Source organism: Leishmania mexicana, chromosome 28 (assembly GCF_000234665.1).
Source record: "Leishmania mexicana MHOM/GT/2001/U1103 complete genome, chromosome 28".
Taxonomy (NCBI): Eukaryota; Euglenozoa; class Kinetoplastea; order Trypanosomatida; family Trypanosomatidae; genus Leishmania; species Leishmania mexicana.
In genome coordinates, this window is record NC_018332.1 from 908,164 (window position 1) to 926,891 (window position 18,728).

Below are 18,728 nucleotides of genomic sequence, written 5' to 3' on the forward strand. Positions count from 1 at the left end.
CGCGAAGAAGAAAGGCACACAACAATACCAAACCGTCGGCGTAACGCGTGCGGGACGCACACACGCACACGTACACGCACTCACCTTTCCCTCACTACTTTTTCTCCTAGTCTGTGTCTGTGTGTGTGTGGGCGTTGCTGCTTGAGGCCTCGGTAGGCACTCCCGTACTTTTTACGCGGTCCCTCACCCGTCATTCGAGATGCGCATCTTTTCATCGAGGCAGAAGGTCTACACGACCGACACGGCCCCAGTCAACACCTCGGAGGATGTCGGGGTGGAGGGAAAGCGGTATCCGACCCACACGCTGGGCCGCTTCATTGTTCAACACCCCGCCCCAATGCTGCTGACCCTCGTCCTGCCTTTTGTTTTCGTTGTGATTGGTTGTGCGAAAATTCAGTCGGGGCTCTCCTACTCGCTGGACGACTACCAGATCCGCTCCACCATCGGCGTGCGGCGGGACGCGTTGAGGGTGAACGGCGTGCTGAACGACTGGGCTTTCTCTCTCTCCGGTGCATACTGGCTGTCGGACAGCGTCGACTTATCCCACCCGCGGACTTCTGTGCAGGACACGGTGGAGCTGCGCGCCGTTGTCAACCTCCAAGACCTCATGGAGTACGCGAAGAAGGTGGGCTGGTCCTCCGAAACGCGTGATGCACACGCCAATCTCCTGAACCCGGACCTCTTTACGATCTACCGCACAGTGGAGGAGCACATCACGTCGCTGGACGGCTACGAGGGCGTGTGCTTCACGAACGACCTGCACAATGGCCAAATCAACGGCATCTATCCCACGTGCACGCCTGTATCCAGTGTGACGCAGTATATCTATCCGTCCTGGAACGGGCTGGAGTGGCTCATGAACGGCAGCGGGACTGTGTTCCAACTAGACTACATGCAGCGCCTCTTTGCGAACCCGAGCCACGGGTGGTTCTTCGACAACAACTTCTCGACGCTGAATCAGAGGGCGCTGCAGCTGCGCTCGCAGTATACCTTTGCGTCGTCGTGGTCGGAGTCGAAGGCTTCGTACCGGGAACGTATGAAGAGGTTCCTGCCTCGCGCGATGCACTTCGTTAACAGCGGACAGGCTGTTTCGCTGCCGTTCGTGGAGTTCTACCTCGGCGGTGGGTCATCGCAGGACATCCTGATGGAGATTGCTGGGGAGCGGGAGGGATACAAGGTGGGCGTTGCTGCGGTGATCTGCTTCTTGCTGAGCTGGTGGCACTGCCGGACGTTCATTGTCGGAGTGTACACGGCTGCAGAGGCTGCATTTGCGTACATGGCTGCCGTCGGGCTATACGCGCTCATCTACGGGACACTGCCGCTGACGACGTACTCCGCGATCATCTGGGTGCTGACATTCTGCATGCACGGGACACTGAGCTTCTACGACATGTTTGTGTTCAGCGGGATTATGGCGACGAAGGGACGACAGAACAACCTAAGCGTGGTGCAGCGGCTGTGCGTCACGATGCGGCGCATCTCTGTTGGCGTGTGGGTTGCAGACGCGCTGGCGATACTCATCTTCGCGATCAACACGACGTCGCTGTTCAGCTCTGTGGAGCAGTTTAGCGTGTTCATGATAATCGCGCTGCTGTGGAACATGTACTGCATCGCGCTGCCCACCCCTGCGCTGATTGTGGTGCACCACTTGTACTTCTCGAACAAGCGGCGCAACCTGCAGAAACAGAGCGACGTGCTGAACGATGCGCTGCTCGGGTGCCGGCGGTCTGGACACCTTGTGCGTGTGCTGGAGGTTGTGCAGGGCAACATAGCCGACGGCGAGCGTGCGTACCGGATGGAGGAGGACCTGATCCACAAGCGCATCGGCGAGGGCTTCGGGATCAACAAGAAGAGATACGGTGGTCCGCTGGACTTCGTGCGGCAACAGGTGCGTGAGGGGCGCGACAAGGTTCGCGCAGCGCGGCGCGACATCGTTGGGGCTCTACACAAGGCACAGAAGGCGAAGGACAGCGTTCTGAAGGGCACCGACATGCGCGACGGCATGGGGTTACCTTCCTTCTCGTTGCAGGATTTCCTGCAGGTCGGCAACACGAACCCGTTTGCCGAGGAGACTGGTGTGGGCCCCGACAGACTGCCGCTGTACTACAACCCGCGCATGGTGCTTCCATCGGACCTGGTCCACATCCCTGCGGTGTACGTGGAGCGCAGCGAGGACTGCTGGAGTGGCATGTGTGATGCCCTGGGACTACAGGCACGCACGAATCACGGAGAGGTTATCCCGCCGCGCACGTACAGCCTGAAGAATCAAGGCACCAGCTCTGCTGAGGCGAGCGCGTTTGCCGATCGGTGGCGCGAGTTTGGCACGCGGATTGGCGTGGAGGCGGCCTCGAACAGCCGCAGCGCTGAGCTAGTGCCGCTTGCGGTCCGAAACGCGGTGCGCGCACAGGACCCGACAAAGGTGGTGGGCCCGTGCGCGAGGGCCAGTCGTGGCACGAAGAAAGACGGCGCTGCTTCTGCTGCTGCTGCTGGTGGTGGAGCTTCGCCGCGTGCGACTGGCGGGCCATCTGGGATGGGTCTTGGGAAGCTGCGCTACCGCTTGGCGCACCGCGCGGATTTGCCCCGGGTGGAGTGCTGCGGACTGTTTGGCCGCGTTGCGGGCGAGACGGCTGAGCAGCGGATGCGGAGACTCATGGCACGCAAAGTGAAGCGCGATGGCTACTCGTTGTTCGAGCTCTTCGTGCTGCGGTACTACCTGCCGGTGATCTACTCTGTGCGGTACGCGCTGCTCGCGCTGCTGCTGGTGCTATTCACTGTAATGTGCATGCTGGGGGGTCGCATTACTGTGGCCGGGCTGCCCAACACGCTGTTGGTGGATCGAACCAGTATCGCAGACACGTTTGCAGCGATGGACGACACCTTTGGCCAGCGTGGCAGCTGCACGTTCTGTGGCCCGTACTACCGATCTCTGCAGGACCACCGTCAGGCAACAATCACAGACATCGCGGCATGCTCGGCGGAGTATGGTGTGCAGATGAACCTGTACGCGGATAGCTGCGGCGTGTGCAACGGAACGGACGCGTGTGTGGACTGCGCTGGCACTGCGCACGGCGCAGCGGCACTAGATGACTGCGGCGGGTGCGCTGTTGCTGGATCATCGTCTGCTGCGGCGCCGTGCACATGCCCTTTAACGCGCGACTGCCAGTATTGCGAGTGGGCTCTGGGCAAGGGCAACGCTGGTGGGGGGTCGTGCAGCGTGGCGTGTGATGCGAGCACGTGCGGGAGCAACGGCGAGTGCGACCAGTACACAGGCGCGTGTGTCTGCGATGCAGGCTTCACGGGAGCCGCGTGCGACGAGTGCGAGGCGTGGCTGCTGCCTGCTGCGTCGAACCCGGGGTGCACACTGGAGTGCAACGCGGCGATGAACTCTGCGGCGTGCGACTGCGACGAGAGCAGTGGGCGATGCCGGTCGTGCCCAGCGGGGACGCGCGGGTACGACTGCTCGCAGCCATTAGTGGATTGCAGTAGTCACGGAACGTTCAACCCTGCCACGGCGACGTGTACGTGCTCGAGCGGGTGGACGGGCGCGTACTGCAACGTGTCGAGCGTGTGCAACGGACGGGGTGTGCTGCTGTCTGCTGCGGACTCACCGACCGGGTCCGAAATGTGCGGCTGCTTGGGGCACTGGCGCGGCGGGACGTGCCAGCTGTGCGACTGCACCAACGGCGGAATGTGCAACGCCGTGACGGGGAGGTGTGAGTGCGTGGGTGCCTTTACGGGGCCGCGGTGCGAGACGTGCGCGGCGAACTGTACGTTGCGCGGCGCGTGCCCTGACGTGTCAACGCCAGACTACGCGCTGTGGAGTGTTCGGACATGCATCCCCAATGCGTGCAGTGAGGCTGACGTACAGTCGGAGACGATGTGCCCCGCCTGCTCACCGACCCAGGTGGCACCCGTTGGCGAGTGCAAGGCGGCGTCTAAGGAGTCGTGCATGAGCATGCCGGATTGCTGGTGGTACACGAATGACAACGTTGTGCCGTATTGCGGCATGGCGCGGCAAGCGAGCGACTTTACGGTGCTCAGCTGCACTTGCCGGTACCCGAAGGTCTGGTCTGGCCCAACGTGCGGGTCTTGCCCTGCACCGGCTGGCGCGACATGCCTGGACGACGGAACAGTGTTGGGCTGCAACGGGTTGGCGTACACGTCGCCGAGTTCCGTCGTGAGCATCGATAGCTGCGGCGTGTGCGGCGGTGATGGCTTGTGCCGGGGCTGCGATGGCGTTCCTGGCAGCGGCGCGACATACGACGCGTGCGGCGTGTGCGGCGGCAACAACGCATGCAGTAGCGCGACGGCGGCGATGCCGATGTACGTGGAGTATCTCTTTGACCTCACACAGGTGCCTCAGATCCTCAACAACGCGGCGTGGTGCAAGGTGGTGGCTTCCATTGCTGCCAACATTCGGCGGTCGGACAGCACTGGCTCGCAGATGCGGACGGTGGTGGAGGACTACCTCGCTGACGACGCGAGCTATGAGCTGACATCTCTCCAAGACTTCTACAACTACGTCAAGGCGAGCGGCCGGCTGAGGGAGGCGGTTTTCATGCTCAACTACAACGGTGAGCCACTGATGCTGCGGCAGCTACTCTACCGCGTAGAGAGCACACTCGCCACCAGCCAGAGTTCACCTTTGCGGGTGGTGGCGGCGTACTACTGGATATATCGGGACATCATCACCCCCTTCCGACCACTTGCTCAAGCAAGTGGTATCACCGTGTACTACACGTCGACCCTGTTCCAGCCGGCAGTGGCGAGGGTTGGCGCGCTGCAGAGCCTGTGGTTCGCGGTCGGCATTGGCCTGGCGGTGACGTTCGTGCTCCTGTTCACGTACTACGTGAGCCTGACGACAGCGGTGGCGGCGACGATAGTGGCTGCCATTGTGTGCTTCGGGTCGCTGACGGTGTGCGCAGTCTTCGACTGGGAGGTGGACGCTGTGCTTCAGGTGTGCATCAGCTGCACTGTACCGATAAGCGTGGAGTACGTGGTGCACTTCTGCAGCGGGTACTTTGACTACCTGCAGACGACGACGTCGCACCTGTTTGCGCGCGACGTGACGCGGCGGACCGCGGTGCAGGGTGCGCTGCTGCGTTCTGCGCCTGCTGTGTGTACGTCTGCCGTGTGCGTGATCGTTGTGTCCGTCATGTTCAGCGTGTCGAGCCTGATGCCATTACGGCGCGCGGGACAGGTGAGCATCACACTGCACCTGCTGGTGCTGCTTGCCGGTGTGCTCTTCACTGGCGCTGTTGCCGCGCTGGGGCCGATGAACGTGTACCAGCACTGGACGCTCTCCGCCGCCATCTGCATTGTCTGTGCTGCGCTTGCTGCGCTTGCGGTGCTGATCATGTACGGCGTGCACGGCGTGCCCGGGCCGCACGGCAGCATGATCCTGACGCGCTGAGGTGCCCGACACTGCAGATTGTCGGTGACATGAAGTCGGCAGCGGCGAAAGAGGCAAGTGACAGAGGTACTCCGGCACGACTCCTTGGCTGGGGCCTTCGACCGTCGCGCATGTGGGTTAAGCGCTGTCGGTGCGGTTTTGCCTCTTGTTGATGTTCAGCACCTGCGCCTGTCGGTTTCCCTACCGCCTTGTCGGCCTCGTCGGCGTACCCACGCGTTGTTGCGCCGCCGCCTCCTCGCCCACCTCAACGGAGTGTGTGATTGCATTGTTGTAGGCGCGGGTGCGCGTATTAGCAGCACATCCACCCCCCCACTCGCTGCCTTTGCTATAGAATCCTTTGCCGATCCTCCTCACTGGTCCTTCCACTACACCGGTTTCGCCTGCGCACGCCTTCTGGCTTTGCAGCTGAGTGTGTGTCGGCTGTCGAGTACCCTCCCTATCGCGGTGTATCTGTGCTGACGTCTGCGTGCGTCGGCATTTCTCTGCACGCGCGTGTGACATTTTTTTTCTTCTTTGGCTGCTCTGATGCTTAGCTTTTCCGTACTGCATTCGTTTTCTCCTCGATGGCGCCTGGCTCCCCGGTGCCCGTGTGATTACGTATGCGCGGGTGCCCGTCGGTGTGTGCGTTACAGACATCTATACGTATATATATATATTGGAAGCACGTGTATGTAGGCGCGTGTGTGCGTGTGTTTATTCTTTCCTTTGATGTTGTGTTCATGTGCTCATCTCTTTCGGTTTCGGCAGCCACCTCTGTGGGCACGCCTGTGTATGTGCTGACTCCTCGTGCTCTCTTATGCTGTGTGTTGGCCGCTGGCGCCACTCCCTCCTCCTCCTCCTCCTCCTTTGCGTGTGTGCGGCCGTTTCCATCTTGTATTTCTCATCCTCATCCCCTGTTGCAGCCCCCTCCCCTCTCCATCGGGTCTTCCTTTGTCTCTGTAGTTGCTCGGGGTTGGTGCGTGTGCGCGGTGCCGTATCACCACGTACTGCCTCCTCCCCCCTCCCCCTCCCTCCCTCCTGCTTTCAAGCATCGCATTTCTTTCCAGCGGCCGGCAGTGGGCGCAAATTGGGTGAATGCGCGCGGGGGGGGAGGGAGGAGGCGGTGGCGGCTCTTGCATCATTTCGCCGTGCGAGACTCTCTGCGTTGTGCCTTGGTGCGTGCTCGGGTTTGCCTTCTTACTTCTTGACTTGGCGAGAACGGCGGCGAATCCCGTGCATTTTTCTTTATCTGCGCCTTGCATGTGCCTCTGCTGACGTGTTGCGATATCCGAGTGTCCTCGTACGCCCCCCCTCTCCCTACTCTCTCTGCGTATGTGTGTGGGGGGGTTCGGCGGCAGCCAGGCAGCCCCTCCCTCCTTCCCCAGCCCTGCCAATTGCCGGACCCCACTTCTCGTCGCGGCAGGGCACGCGCATGAGGCTTGGGGAGGCCAGTGCGGTGCATCGCTACTGATGCCGGCGGTGAGGCCCTGGGTGGTGCTGCCTCGGAGCGCCCCGCGACCGTGCACACGCCTGTGCCGTCCATATGACCGGGCAGCGTGACTTGAAGGCACGCCACACCCGACGCTCACACGGCCCACCGGTGTGGTGGCGCCTGCGCCGCTCCTGGAGACGCACCAGGTGGCGGCCGACATAATGCGGCTGACTGCGAGGCGACCTGGGAAGCGCAGGGTGGGTGGAGTATGGGGCAGGGGCCGCGCCGATATGACCGTGCCTGCGTTGTTATAGCGCATGTGCACACGGCCGCCTCGCACCACGCGGATGTGTGTGTGTGTGTGTGACTGGCGGGCAGAGTGCGGCGCTCAGCTCATGTTGTATGGCGGAGAAACGGTGACGCGGCGAAGACAATAAACTGAGTCGCAGTCTCCCTTCCGCGCTGCTCGTCCGTCACTCCACGCAGGCAGACGCACGAACGCCCTCGAGGCGTACGCGAGGTTTGTATGGTGAAAGGTGGCTTGCGGTCTTTTTCCTCTGTTACGCTTGGCGTATTGATCTCGTCCGGCTCACTTCTTGTACACCACCTTGCCGTTGTGCAGCGTGAGTGAGCAGAGGGGTGAATCAAGGCACAAAATTGAGATGGCAACGCAGCGGCTCGATAGACTTGTCTGTGCACAGAGGTGCACCCGAAGACCTCCAAAGCGAGACACGCACACGCGCAAGTGAAGGCGAGTATTGGTGCACCGTGGCCTGTATTGTGGGTCGCTGCACCGTGGTCATGAGTTGCCGTGTCGAGCGCGTGCCCTTCTCTGTGTGGAGGGGTGTGGGTGTGGGTGTGCGCGGAGTGGACTTGCCTGCGAGATTCAGACACGAAAATGTCGTAATGCAGCGCTTCGTTTGCCTTCGAGCGTGAACAAGCGACTCGCCTGCAGGCGCGTGCTTGGAGCGTGACTCTTTGGGTTTGGTGAGGCGAACGGTTTCGCGTGGCTCCTCCCTATTCTCGGTTTCGTCACGGACCGGCCTTCAGCGTGATGCAGCCAGTACATGCAACGCCACCCTCTCTTCTTTTTGTCGTCTCCCGTCGTCTCCGGGTGCTTCTCCGCGCCGCCTCCGCCCCACCGCGCACGCACGTTCTTTGTTTCTCAATGAAGGAAAGTACAGGAAAAAAACGGAAGGGTACGTCACCAACGCAAGAGCGCCGGCGTCCGCGGCCCCCTCCCCCTTCCCGGCTCATATTGGTGGTCCACTTGCTCAGTTACCACAGCGGGCATCTCCCCCCCCTCTCTATTCAGCCGTCGCCCGTGTCCACGTGGGGTGGCTGGACACACGCCGACGCCGACGTCTTTCACAGACAGGCGCAAACACGCGGTTCTTTCGCAGACTCGTGGTGACGCAAGCCGCTTCCTTGCATTGCATCAAACATCGATAGATCGCCATAGACGAACATAAGCGTACACACGTCCCCATCGAGAAGGGGAACAGGAGGAACTGTGCAGACCTTCTACACACACCCACACACACACGCACACTCGACGTGGAGACCGCGACTCACTTTTACTTGCCGCGGTGAGAGGGCGCTGGGGGGATGAGCCCATCATGAATCCACCCGACATTCGCGACGACCCGGCTCTGCCTCAGCCGACGGCTGAGGTGGCTCCGGTGCTTGAGGTGGACGCTGACGGCGTTCGTGTTCGAGAAGCAGTGCACCTTTTTCTTAGCCGCCTCATCGACCCCCTCCTCCGTGCAAATCCCAGCCTCGGTGCCGCAGGTACCTCTGGTGGCGATGACATCTCTGGTGCGCACACATTCCTCGAGTACGTAGTCGCGCAGATGGAGCGCATCAGCACGTCGACTAGCTGGTCGACGTGCGTGGTTCGATGGGCGGATTTCCTCCGCTTCGACGAGGACGCCGCGGCGGTGCTGGAGTCGGATTTCCAGCGCTTCTCTCCGTTCATCAACGAGGCCCTTCATCAGGTCCTCCTGCAGTACTACGGCGAGGAGTACGCGAATCGCGGTAAGTGCTACCCCAGTCTCGTTTTTTCCAACGTGCCGCGGTGTCTGACGATTCGCTCGCTGCGGGCGTCGTTGGTGGGACAGCTGTGCGCTATCAAGGGCGTCGTGACGCGTACGTCGCAGGTGCGGCCGGAGCTGCTTGTTGGTGTGTTCCGCTGCAGCGACTGCGGCACGGAAAGCTTGCCCATTGAGCAGCAGTTCCATTACACCGAGCCGCCCACCTGCCGAAACACCCAGTGCGAGAACAAGAACAAGTTCCAACTGATTCCGAATCACCCACAAACGCGCTTCGGCGATTGGCAGAAGCTGCGCATGCAGGAGGACGCGAACAACATCCCTGCTGGGTGCATGCCGCGCACGATGGAGGTGATCGTCCGCGCCGACGCCGTGGAGGTGGCGAAGCCCGGCGACCGAATTCTCGCCATTGGGTGCGCCATTGTCGTGCCGGAGGTGGCGAAGCTGTTCAACCTGGCGAACCGGCGTGAGGTGCAGCGGCAGCTGACGGGTGGCCAACGGGCCCAGCAGGACGCGCAGGCGGATATGGAGGGTACCACCGGGTTGCGCGCGCTCGGCGTGCGAGACCTTAACTACCGCATGTGCTTTCTTGCCACTACCATCACGGACGCCACGGGCGACGACCGCAAGATGACGCAAGCGGTGAAGGAGGCGACGGATGGGGCGGCAGAGCGGGAGGAGGTGGTGCTCACGCCCGCAGAGCGTCAGCGGGTGCAGCAGATGCGTCGGCACGACAGCTTGCTGAAAGCGCTCACGTCCTGTGTCGCGCCGAACGTGTTCAAGCACGACGTTGTGAAGCTGGGACTGCTTCTTCAGATGGTCGGCGGGGTCTCGAAGACGACTATCGAGCGCATTACACTGCGGGGCGACATCAACGTCTGCATCGTCGGCGACCCGTCCACGGCCAAGTCGCAGTTTCTCAAGTGGGTCTCAGCGAACATGCCACGCGGTGTCTACACAAGCGGCAAGGCGTCCACAGCCAGCGGTCTGACCGCGACGGTGACGCGGGACGCCGACACGGGCGAGCGCACAATCGAGGCCGGCGCCCTCATGCTCAGTGACCGCGGCATCTGCTGCATCGACGAGTTTGACAAGATGGAGATGAAGGACCAGGTTGCGATTCACGAAGCTATGGAGCAGCAGACCATCTCCATCGCCAAGGCCGGCATCAAGGCGACGCTGAACGCCAAAACGTCGCTGCTAGCAGCGCTGAACCCGATCGGCGGCAAGTACGACCGTCGCCGCCCTCTGCAGAAGAACATCGCCATGACGGCGCCCATAATGTCGCGCTTCGACCTCATGTTCGTCATCGTTGACGACTCCGGCGACGACGCGGACTTTGCCATTGCGAATCAACTGCTGCGGCTACACCGCTTTGGTGGTGCGGCTGTGCGGCCGCCCTTCACTACGGAGGACTTCCAGCTGTACCTTCGCTACGCACGCTCGCTGACGCCGCGCCTCACGCGTGAGGCTTCGCAGCTCATTGTGGCCGCCTATCGCGACATGCGGCTACAAGACTCGCTTTCCAACCGCAGCAAGGTGTACCGCGTGACGACGCGTCTGCTGGAGAGCATGATCCGGCTGTCCGAGGCAACGGCAAAGATTTACATGAGCGACGAGGTGCGGCCTACCCACGTGGAGGTGGCGCTGGAGCTGATGCGGCAGTCCCTGTCCACACTAGACATGACGGAGGTGGAGCTGGTCGGCGGCGCCGCCGACGACACTCTTCATGAGGAGCCGGACAGCGTCGTCAAGCAAGAGCCAGAGGCGGCGCGCGGCAGCGCGTCCGTCTCGTCAGGGGTGGCAGGACATGGGACCGACAAGGGCCGTGCCGCCGATGATAGCGCTGGTGGAGACGGACAGGCAAGCTTTGCGGACGAACCGGCCTCAGCGTCTTCGGCGGCGGCGGCCGCTCCCCGGCGAAAGGTAAGCATCAAGGCAGATCACTACTTTGCCATTGTGAATCGGCTTGTCGCGCACCTGAAGTCCCTCGGGGACGACGCCGCCCCGACGCGACAGGAGTTGGTGACGTGGTACCTTGAGCAGGTCAAGACCCTGAATAGGCCGTTGCTGGAGGCGGAGCTGCGGTACGTCAACCTAGTCCTCTCGAAACTGGTCCGGGAGGGAAAGCTGCTGGAGGTGGACGTGCGTGAGGGTGATCCGTCGCGCTTGTATTTGGACCCCAACTTCAACCCCGACGTGACACAGTGATGCGCGTTCACGGAGAGAAGGCAAATGGCGGACGAAAGCCGTCTCTTGACCTCCCCCTACCCCTCTGCCACCCGACCACCACTGGTGCTGCTACGCTCTGTGTCTGCGTGCTTGTTGGGGAATAGGTGAGCGGATGTGTGTGCTGACATAGACAAGGATACGTATTTCGTTACCAATGCACCAACCACCGATTATACGATGAAGCGTGTTCGTTTTCGGATGCGCACGCCTGCGTAGTTTAACTTGGACTTCCCCCTCCACCTGCACTCCCCCCTCCACGTTTCCTGTGGCATGGGTGTGGGTGATGTCATCCCATACTCTTCACCCTTGGCTGCTTTCTTGGCCTTCTTACGCACCGACGGCTTTCGGCTGCTGCACATGCGTGTCGTTGCACCCTGCACCCCCTCCCCCTCACCACCTCACGAACATTCGGCGCACATACACCTGCTGCTTCACTGCGCCGCGCTGCACTGCACGCCCCCACCCCCGATTCAACCCTTTATCATTCGCCCCGCACACACAAACCCTCTCTCTGCGTATGTGTGTGGGGGGGTTCGGCGGCAGCCAGGCAGCCCCTCCCTCCTTCCCCAGCCCTGCCAATTGCCGGACCCCACTTCTCGTCGCGGCAGGGCACGCGCATGAGGCTTGGGGAGGCCAGTGCGGTGCATCGCTACTGATGCCGGCGGTGAGGCCCTGGGTGGTGCTGCCTCGGAGCGCCCCGCGACCGTGCACACGCCTGTGCCGTCCATATGACCGGGCAGCGTGACTTGAAGGCACGCCACACCCGACGCTCACACGGCCCACCGGTGTGGTGGCGCCTGCGCCGCTCCTGGAGACGCACCAGGTGGCGGCCGACATAATGCGGCTGACTGCGAGGCGACCTGGGAAGCGCAGGGTGGGTGGAGTATGGGGCAGGGGCCGCGCCGATATGACCGTGCCTGCGTTGCTATAGCGCATGTGCACACGGCCGCCTCGCACCACGCGGATGTGTGTGTGTGTGTGTGACTGGCGGGCAGAGTGCGGCGCTCAGCTCATGTTGTATGGCGGAGAAACGGTGACGCGGCGAAGACAATGTTTTGTCTTGGACAGCCTTCTTCTTACGCTCTCCCTCCCCTCTCTCGCCCGTGCCACGAGTATTTACTGCTGCTGGCCCCCTTTGCGTTCTTGGAGCCGCTTCATCATCTTGATGTGCTGCCGCGGTAGCGGCGTCCTCACCACACCACCATATTTCTCTCTGCTTTCTCCTCTCCGTTGCACTCTCCGCTATCCGTTCTGCTCTCGTACCAGTCGGCGCCACTCCCTGCGTCATCCCCACCCCTCGGCGTTTCTTCACTCCCGTGTGTGAGTGTGCCCGTGGCCCGCCATGCCTCCTGTCCGGACAGTGAAGCACGAGACCGATGTCATAGTGCCCAGGGCGGGCGAGACCTACGTCGCCGACGACGGCACTGTCTCGCAAGTGTTGGACGACCACATCGATGCAAACTACGAGCCAACGGAGGAGGAGGTGCTCGAGTTTGCCGACTGGATTGGCATGAAGCTGCCGCAAGATTCGGAGTTTCTGTGGCTAGCACGCGAGGGCCTCAAAACGCCGCTGCCAAAGGAGTGGAAGCCATGCAGCACGAACGATGGCGAGATTTACTACTTCAACTTCAAGACGGGCGAGAGCAGCTGGGACCACCCGATGGATGGCATCTTTCGCCAGCGGCTCGAGCAGGAAAAGGAGAAGGCCCGCGCTCGCAAGCCGGCGTCGGCGGCGAGCAGCACTGCCGCTAACCGGAGTACTAGCGGGCTAAACAGCAGGACGCCTAGCAACACCACCTCAGCAATACCGCAGATGCACGTTATGTTGACCGACACAGGCGTGCTGCGGCGGGACGCTGGGCCAGGCGCTGCACCAGGGCCCAGTCCTGTCGTGACTTCGATTAGCGGTGGCTCGAAAGACGTCGGCGCTGGCAATGCCCGCAGCGAAGCCAAGTCAATCATGCACTACCCTCTACAGCAGCAGTCGCGGTCAACGACAGTGACAACACGCACAACAGCGAATCCCCAGAGCGCCGCTAGCTCGTCCACCAGCACAGCTGCTGCCGACGGCAATCCTGTGCGTGCCTCCTCCGGACCTGCCCCAAAGAAAGTCGGGGCCGCCGAGGCGTCATCTGCCGCCCCGGCCCGCCTCGTTTCGGAGGCTGAGCGCGCGTTGGAGGAGCGTGTGCAGCGGGAGATGCAGCTGGCCCTTGAGGCGGAGCGCTCCAAGATTGAGGAAGCTCATCAAGGAACCATGTCCGCTCTCCAGTCCAACTTTGACAAAGATGTGGCGGAGATGCGCAGCGCGGACGCTGCACGCCGTGCCGCGTCATCGCGGCAGGAGGAGGAGGAGCGCGAGCGCCGCCTGCAGCAGACACGAAACATGTGCGAGGATAACTACGGCGATGAGTTGCGGTCGCTGGAGCGTGAGGCAGAGTCCTACGCGGCGAAACTGCAGAAACTGGAGGCGGAGGCCGCCCGCGCCACCTCCGGCAACACGCAGCGAGCCGCCGTTGAGGCCGAACTCAAGACAGCGCTAGCGAAACAGCGCGCTGATGCGGTAGCAGATATCAAGAAGCAGTGCGATGCAGCGATGGAAGCCGCTCGGTCTGCCCACGCTGCCGCTATGCAGAAGGTTCGTGACGAGGAGCAGGACAGGATTGCGGCAGCACAGCAGGCGTGGCAGCGCAAGTTCGATGAGGAGGAGCGTGCGTTGGCGCTGCAAGCGGAGATTCAGCGAAAGTCATTGGAGGGGCAGCTGAAGGAGCTAGGTGAAAAGCTTGCCAGCCTAGCAGCACGCGCGGGGGCTGGCACTACGACAGTCACGCCCCCAGCAACTGGCTCGTCGCCGCCTGGCAGCGGAGAATCTCTTAGCGAGCGACTGGCGCGTGTTGCCGCTGCCAAGGCAGGTCAGCTGCAAGACATCGAGGCGGCTGCCGCCCGAGAGCAGGCCGTCGTGCGCACGGACGGTGAGGCGGCTTTGGCGGAGTTGGCGAAGCAGGTCCAGCTAGCACAGCAGGCGGCGCCGCTTCTTGCGGGAGGCGCCACGCCGATCGGTTCGTTGAGCCGTGTGGCTTCGTGCGCGCCCGATCGATCGGGTGTTGTTACCCTGCAAGGCGGTGCGCGGCCCACTTCCGCGACCCTCAGCGTCGCCTTTACGCAGGAGCTAAACCGGATCCGGCTTGCGCGAGGCAAGGACCGGCAAGAGCGCCTGGCGAAACTACGCGCCGACCGCGAGGCAGCGCTGGCGGCTATCGAGGCGCTCTCCCACTCTGCTTCCACTGCAAGGAGTCGCGGGTCCGACACCGGCGGCGGCACTGAGACAACACCCAAGAGCGGCAGCGGTTGCAGCCAGAGCACTGTAGAGGGGCTGAAGGCCGCTCACGCGGTGAAGCTCGAAGCGAAAAGGGCGCTCTACGCCAAGATGGAGGAGGATCTGAAGCAGCGGTACGCATGCGAGGCCGCCGATGCGGCAGGGGCGACGACGGCGATGCAGCAAGGCGCCCTGGTTGCCAAGGCAGTGGACACGGAGATGGATTTGTACATCCAGCAGGCCACCGCGCGGTACGATCGCGTACGTGCTGAAGCCGCGGCGAAGCGCGACAAGGCGCTGGCCGACCACCAGCTGGCGATGGAGGCTTACGAGCGGCGAAAACTAGAGGCGGAGACTCGCCAGACGCGAGAGCAGCAAGAGGCGCAAGAGGCCTTTATCCAAAGCCGCCTCGACACCGCCGTGGCAGCGGAGAGGACGAAGCTGGCCGCTGAGCATGCAACAGCCATGGCGCGTCTGGCTGCGCGGTACGATGAGGAGCGCGACGCCGTGAAGGCGGAGGTGGAGGAGGAGATGGCCGCCTATGAGGCAGCCGTGCGGCAGGAGATCAAGACCTCAGCGAGCGCGACAGCGGCGTCTAGTGACAAAGTTCAGGGGGCGGAAGCGCCCTCTGCCACGGCTGACACCCGAGAAGGTACAGCAGCGACAGAGGGACTTTGCTCGCAGGTGGAAAAGCAGCACGCCGACCGGCACGCGGAGTGGACGTCTAGGCAGCGCATCCAAGCGGCGCAGCGAGCGGCACTGGAGGAAAAGCAGGCTGCGCTGCAGGCACAGAAGCGGCGTGCCGAGCAGCATGTGGAGGCGTTGAAGGAGGAGGTCGCCCATCTCGTCGCGGCCGTGCAGGCCGCCGGGGCCCAGCAGCCCTCTCCTTCCACTCCTTCACGTCCGCCACCTGCGTCGACCTTGGCGAGTGTGGCGACCGCGGGCGGCCATCTGCGAGCTATGCACGAGGCATCGATGCAGGCCCTCGAGCAAGGTTACCGCTCTCAGGAAGCCGCCCTGGAAGCCGAGCTGCAGACGTGGCGAGGCAAGATACGTGCTCTTCAGCAGTCGCAGCTGCAGCAATCGTACGTGTCAACCAGTTTGAGCACTCCACGGCAGCAGGTGCTCACCGACACTGCCCACCTTGGAAGTGTGGCGATGCGCCCGACATCGGCGTCATACGTACTCCACCGCCAGCCGAGCCCCATCGCTACTGCGGCTGCTGGCGCATCGCTGCTGAGCACGCCGACAATCTCTATGCCGTTGGAAGACTCGCCTTGGCAGCCCACCACCCGCGCTGGCTTGCCACCACTGCAAACTGGAAGGATGACTGGCGGCCCTTCGTTGACTACCCGTGTGCCAGGCACCACCGAGGTGATTCTGTCCTATCAACAGCGACAGCGCGTTCTGCAGGAGCGTCAAGCCTCGCTAGAGGCAGCTCGTGAGGCGTGGCAACTTCACCGGAGGCGGAAAGCAGAGCTGCAGCAGCAGGAGCAGAGCCGCTCAAACCTCAGTGCCCTTGCGGCCGCTTCGCAGCACGATCCAAGGCATGAGGCTCTCGAGGCAAGCACACTGGGCGCCGTTGGTGGCGTGCACCGCAGTCGTCAAGAGCTGCTCAGCCTCGCTTTGTCTCGCCTTATTGAACGCCTTGACGCCGTGACGGGACAGGCTGTGCAGCTGCAGCACCAGCACCAGCAGCAGCGCTATTCCCGCAGCCAATTTGCAACGCGTGCAGGCGTCCGCGCTGAGACGGCGTCCTTGCCGCACGCGCGCGCACACAGCGCGCATAGCCATCACCACGGTGCTCGCGGTCCACCACAGCGGGGCAGCGTGATGCCCATGACCGCCCTTCAGCCCCGTCACTTGACGCTAATGAACGCCGCCGCTGCCGCCTCCTCGGCCAAGGTGGTACCATCCACAAAGCCGTCGTCTTTTTCGGACATGGCGAAGGCCTCCCAATCTGTACAGCACAGCAGGGGCAGAAACAGCGTTGGCGGCGCCGAGGGCGGGACGCGCCGCGGTGGCGCTTCGCCTGGCAACGTCTCATCCAAGTGGAGCATGCTCTTGTCACAGCAACACCGTCACCGCAGTAGATGAGGTGACGGACGCCTTGGCTAGTCGATGGGGGAGGTGGCTAAGTCCTCTCGTCTCCCGCTTCTGCTCAGCTTTTGATCTCCCCGAGTTCAACAGCGCGCTCGTCGGCGCCTGCCCCCCCTTCTCCCTCCCCCTTCCCTGCGCCTCCGGCTCCCAGGCGCAGTCGTTCCTTTGCTCTTCTCCTCTCGGCTCGTTCTGCCACGCGCAGCGGACGTAGATAAGCCCAACAGGCGAGTGCGTCCATAGAGGCGCAGGCGCTCTTCACCTTTCGTTGCACGCCGCACCCACCCACCCACCGACACACACACACATACATATACATATATATATATATACACACGCGCGCCGTCCGCAGGTGTCCTCTGACGCACTCCGATCAGCACGGTATCACGTCGAATGCCGCCGATCTTTTGACACACATCCAACTGAACTGTTGGAGGAGGAGTGTGGGGGTGGCTGGCTGGGGCGCGACAATTGCGGCTGCCGACACACCACCCCACCCCTGCTTCTCCTTCTGCCCCACGCGACTTGCTGCTCGACTTTGAGGAGGGCGGTGTATGCGTTGTTGCTGCTGCTGCTGTCACGGCTTTTTGGTCTCGTGCTTGTCATGCTCTTTCTATGCGACTGCCCCATCTTGTCCCTTCTCCGTCAGCGCATGTGGCTGGCCACGTACACGAGTCGTTCGTTGCCGTACCTGGCTGCTCCAACCCAACCCCGTCCCCCTTTCTCTTGCCTTCCCCTCTTCTACGTACGTGCTCCTCTCACACTCTTCGCCACTTCCACTGCCGCCGTCTCCCTTTGGCTGTTCCCGTGCATCTCTTCGTGCGTGTCTGTGTGCGCCCACCGCCGCTGCTTGATCGAAGTTTGTGTGTGTGTCTGAGAGGGCGCTTTTCCCACACCCGCATACGGCGTCGCCGACTCCCCCCCGGCTCGTTCACTATCTGTGTGCGCGTTGACGCGAGAGGCGAAGGAGGGGAGAACCGCTGCATGCCCTTGCGTCATACACGCGCACACCCAAACACCCCGCAAGCCTGCACGAGAATGCTTGCTCATCGCGGTACAATTGCCAAGGATGGCGATGTAGTGCTCGTCGTGCATGGCCACCAGAACATCACCCCTCTCGTGCTGCAGCGCGGCGCTGTTCTGCACTGCAAAGCCGGCAAGTTCGACCACGACAGCATCATCGGCCGCCCCCTCGGCGTATATGTTAAGGGACGCAGCAATCAGAGGAGCGATCCGCGGGAGCCGTCGCTGCTCGTTCTGCAGAACAGCGCAGACATGTGGACGCAGGCGGTGCCGCACCGCACGCAGATCATTTACGCTACCGACATCGCTGTCATCCTTTTAAACCTGCGCCTCGGGCCTGGCAAGAAGGTAGTGGAGGCGGGGACGGGTAGCGGAAGCCTGACCCACTCCCTGGCCAAGGCGGTAGCCCCGAACGGGTGCGTGTACACCTGCGACTTCCACAAGCAGCGCTGCCTGGAGGCGCGTGCCGAGTTTCGTGGCAACGGCCTCGGTTCGCACCTCGTATGCAGTCAGTGGAGGGACGTGTGCACGACCAACACGGGCGCCGCTGACGTCGTCGACGGCGTTGATGCGGATGTCGCGGCGATGGAGGCGCCGCTCACCGGCTTTGGCGTGCCGGCAGCTTCTGTGGACGCCATCTTCCTCGATGTTCCCGCACCGTGGGCGGCCATCGAGAACGTTTGCCACGTGCTCAAGGAGGGTGGGATGCTGTGCACCTTCTCGCCTTGCATGGAGCAGACGCAGCGGACAGCGGAGGCTCTGCGGGCCGCCCCGCACCACTTCGTCGACATCCGCACAGTGGAAGCCCTCACGAAGTTCTTTGAACCCGTCTTCAAACGTGCACGCGATGCACGCGATGACGACTGCACCAAGTTTCGCGCGAGGTTCGTGTCCAAGGGCCATAGCGCCTACTTGACCTTTGCGCGACGGCGCCTAGCTAAGTCAGCAAGACTCGAGGTGGAGAGGGCGCTCGAGGTGAATGGCGCGGAGAAGAGCGGCGTGGAAGGAGCAACAACGGCGTAGTGCCGTGTCGCCGTCTCTCGCTCTCTCTTTCTGCATTCTCTAAGCGCGCTCGCCCCCTCCCCCTCCTCGTGACGGCGGTGCCACATTTGTGCACAACGTAGCGATGGACGTGTAAAGAGTAAGCGGCCTGCGCACGGGGTCGTGTCTACAAGCAAATTGCGGCAC

General features: G+C 62.6%; 4 protein-coding genes across 4 annotated transcripts; all 4 read left to right on the plus strand.

The window, feature by feature from the left end:
• Positions 1-199: 199 nt before the first annotated feature.
• LMXM_28_2380 (serine peptidase, clan SB, family S8-like protein) lies at positions 200-5,413 on the plus strand (the record flags this gene model as incomplete). Its single annotated transcript, XM_003877031.1, has 1 exon — positions 200-5,413. One exon carries the CDS (start codon positions 200-202, stop codon positions 5,411-5,413), a length of 5,214 nt encoding a protein of 1,737 aa, XP_003877080.1.
• Positions 5,414-8,443: 3,030 nt separating this feature from the next.
• LMXM_28_2385 (putative DNA replication licensing factor) lies at positions 8,444-11,086 on the plus strand (the record flags this gene model as incomplete). The annotated part of the gene is made up of 1 exon (XM_003877032.1): positions 8,444-11,086. The coding sequence occupies one exon, from the start codon at positions 8,444-8,446 to the stop codon at positions 11,084-11,086; it is 2,643 nt and encodes an 880-aa protein (XP_003877081.1).
• A 1,363-nt stretch (positions 11,087-12,449) lies between these two features.
• LMXM_28_2390 (conserved hypothetical protein) lies at positions 12,450-16,517 on the plus strand (the record flags this gene model as incomplete). The annotated part of the gene is made up of 1 exon (XM_003877033.1): positions 12,450-16,517. One exon carries the CDS (start codon positions 12,450-12,452, stop codon positions 16,515-16,517), a length of 4,068 nt encoding a protein of 1,355 aa, XP_003877082.1.
• A 984-nt stretch (positions 16,518-17,501) lies between these two features.
• Positions 17,502-18,563, plus strand: LMXM_28_2400 (conserved hypothetical protein; the record flags this gene model as incomplete). Its single annotated transcript, XM_003877034.1, has 1 exon — positions 17,502-18,563. One exon carries the CDS (start codon positions 17,502-17,504, stop codon positions 18,561-18,563), a length of 1,062 nt encoding a protein of 353 aa, XP_003877083.1.
• Positions 18,564-18,728: the final 165 nt, after the last annotated feature.